General features: G+C 50.0%; 2 protein-coding genes across 2 annotated transcripts in view; both read right to left on the minus strand.

Annotated features, from left to right (window-relative positions):
• LOC109468887 (neurexin-4-like) overlaps positions 1-1,400 on the minus strand; it is a 41,545-nt gene extending 40,145 nt beyond the window's left edge. Inside the window, exons 1-2 of the mRNA XM_019767265.1 lie at positions 1,162-1,400; positions 665-833 (exon numbers count right to left, since the gene is read on the minus strand). The gene's annotated coding sequence lies outside the window, so the exon portion shown is untranslated. The remainder of the gene's footprint in view (positions 1-664; positions 834-1,161) is intronic.
• The window catches only part of LOC109468549, an 80,764-nt gene that overhangs the window by 2,443 nt on the left and 75,976 nt on the right, over positions 1-2,345 (minus strand). The window contains exons 41-42 of the mRNA XM_019766791.1: positions 1,162-1,472; positions 665-833 (exon numbers count right to left, since the gene is read on the minus strand). Coding sequence (XP_019622350.1) covers positions 665-833; positions 1,162-1,472 — 480 coding nt within the window. The remainder of the gene's footprint in view (positions 1-664; positions 834-1,161; positions 1,473-2,345) is intronic.

The raw sequence follows: 2,345 nt of genomic DNA on the forward strand, positions 1-2,345 counted from the left end.
GGCTGCCGACCTTCTCTTGCTAATGGATACTGTCTGGCCAATTTGATACTGTCTTTTTGCCACCGAGAGGGATCTGCTTGGAGATTAGGACTTGGACACCTTTCTCAGAACTACTCCTCCCCTGTCCTATGAGGCTGCGACTTGCGGCAGACGTTGGTGGGGGTAGCGCCAAAAAAACGGCCATATGTAAAAAGCTAACGATCATTCCCCACAACCTCTGCTTGGAGAGTAGCGAACCCTCCGCGCGGCAGACCTTCGGGTCAAGGTTTCGTCTTCAGTCAGAGAGGCTGCCTGTGTGTACATGTGGTTATGTTATACATGTGCGTGCGGGAGAGAACATAGGGCATCGCACATTCCCTCAGACACATGTGTATATGGAAGAAAGAAACGCGATATCACACTTTAAGACACGCGTACGTCACAATGTAGCCTCCGTAGCAGGCTTATAGAACTGGGGGTTTGGTGGTCTTCGGCTGTTTTCTGATTAGCCCAGATCTAAAAAAAAAAACGGGGGTAATTCAACCAGGCCGGCTATGTTGTCTATATGCAATCAGAAAATAGCACCCAAAGCTCCCAAAGACCATGACGACCCCCCAGACCCCCAGTTTTTGGCATGCTATGGAGGCTAGTCACAATGGGAGAGAGAGAAGACGCGATGGCTTACCTTCGGGCCCGTCCTTGGTGTCTATCTTGTTCTGTTTGAGCTGGAGTCGTGAGATCTCCGCAGACTGGTTGGAGACCACCCCCCGGAGCTGGATGTTCTCCTCCGTCAGACGGCCCAGCTCGCCCTTCTGCTCAGTCAGCTTGTCCTCCAGCTTCTGCCGATTCTCCACCTGGGCGTGGGCGGAACGTCAGGTGTTCAGAACTTCATACATAACGTCAGGTGTTCATACGTAACGTCAGGTGAGGATGACGCGATCACAAACGTCATAGGTTGTCCTCTAATCTCCAAGCAGATCTTTTTTGGCATGGCGGTTATAAGACAATATATGTGACCAGCCAATTAAAAAGCACATATACAGGAACACCACATATAAACATGATGATCAATGCATCAACGGTGTTCTGTAGACACTGCAGGTCAGTGAAAACCAGATTGTTATTGTAATGTTACAACCCAGGGTGTTGTTTACGTTATGAGATTATAGAAAAAAAGTTTACCTCCTCCTGAAGTTCTTTCTGTAGGTCCTCCGCCTGTGTGGTCAGTTTCTTCTCCAGATCGTCCAGTCTCTTCAGCAGGGCGGCCAGGTCCGGGCTGGGGGTGAGGCCGGGCTCGGGGGTGGGGAGGTCGGGCCGGGGGGTCACCGCGGGGGCAGGGGTCACGACCTGGGTCACGGGTCGGCCCGACTCGTCGGTGACGGGGTTGCCGTCAGCGTCCGTCACCACGGCCACTCTCTGCGTCACCGGCCGGCCGAGTTCGTCCGTGGTCAGGATCACGCGCGTCGTCATCACGGACGGAGCTTCCGTGGGACCTGCGGCGGAATGGATAACCAATATCAGTCATTAGCAGCGTAAAGTACAATCTTCAAGCAGATAAACATAACGTGACAAAGTCATAACCGACCGGCAACATACTATGCAATAAGGCAGAAACAAGGTTTTAACTACTAAGGTACAATCACTTCTGGTGAAACACAACATAAGGCTACCATATATATCTATAGATAGATCTTTCGGTCTAAAGACAGTAGCCAACATTAGTCTTTAGTCGCACAGTCCTGAGTATAATCATCAAGCAGATGATTATAAGGTGACAAAGTCGTAAGGCAAGATACTATGCAAGTGACTCTGCGTATTTTTGCAAATTTGCACAAAAATGTCTACGCTCCATGCAATGCGTACAAACGCCCCTAACGTGCCAATTGGATACCAGTAGTGTCCGGGCAATTTGAGTAATGTATCTTGCCGATTGGTTAGAGATTAGCACAAAAGGTGGGGTGGGGGACACTTAGCAACAACAACAAAAAGACAAAATTTATATCCATGCGTCTTCCTCTAGATATATTTAGGCCCTTTACACATAGTCTCTCTGCGGGACGGACAGAAATTACACACGTAACGTGAGAAGATGAATGAACGTGTCCGTGGCTGATTGGGCGGATCGGGGACTAATCATTACTTCCTAGTGACCCCTAGCCTCTACCAGGCTTCGGGAGGCAGCTTGAAAGAGAAGAAATCGGCCAAATAGAGAGATAACATGCCAGGGGAGTTGGTCTCCTGGGAGAGAATATTTTGCCGCACCCGAAGCCTGTCGGGGGTCGCTACGATCAAACGGGTGCGGCAAAATGTTCTCTCCCAGCAGACCAACTCCCCTGGCATGTTATCTCTCTCTATTTTGGCCGATT

The sequence above is a fragment of the Branchiostoma belcheri genome, unplaced genomic scaffold (genome assembly GCF_001625305.1).
Source record: "Branchiostoma belcheri isolate BF01 breed outbred unplaced genomic scaffold, Haploidv18h27 scaffold2, whole genome shotgun sequence".
NCBI classification, from domain to species: Eukaryota; Metazoa; Chordata; class Leptocardii; order Amphioxiformes; family Branchiostomatidae; genus Branchiostoma; species Branchiostoma belcheri.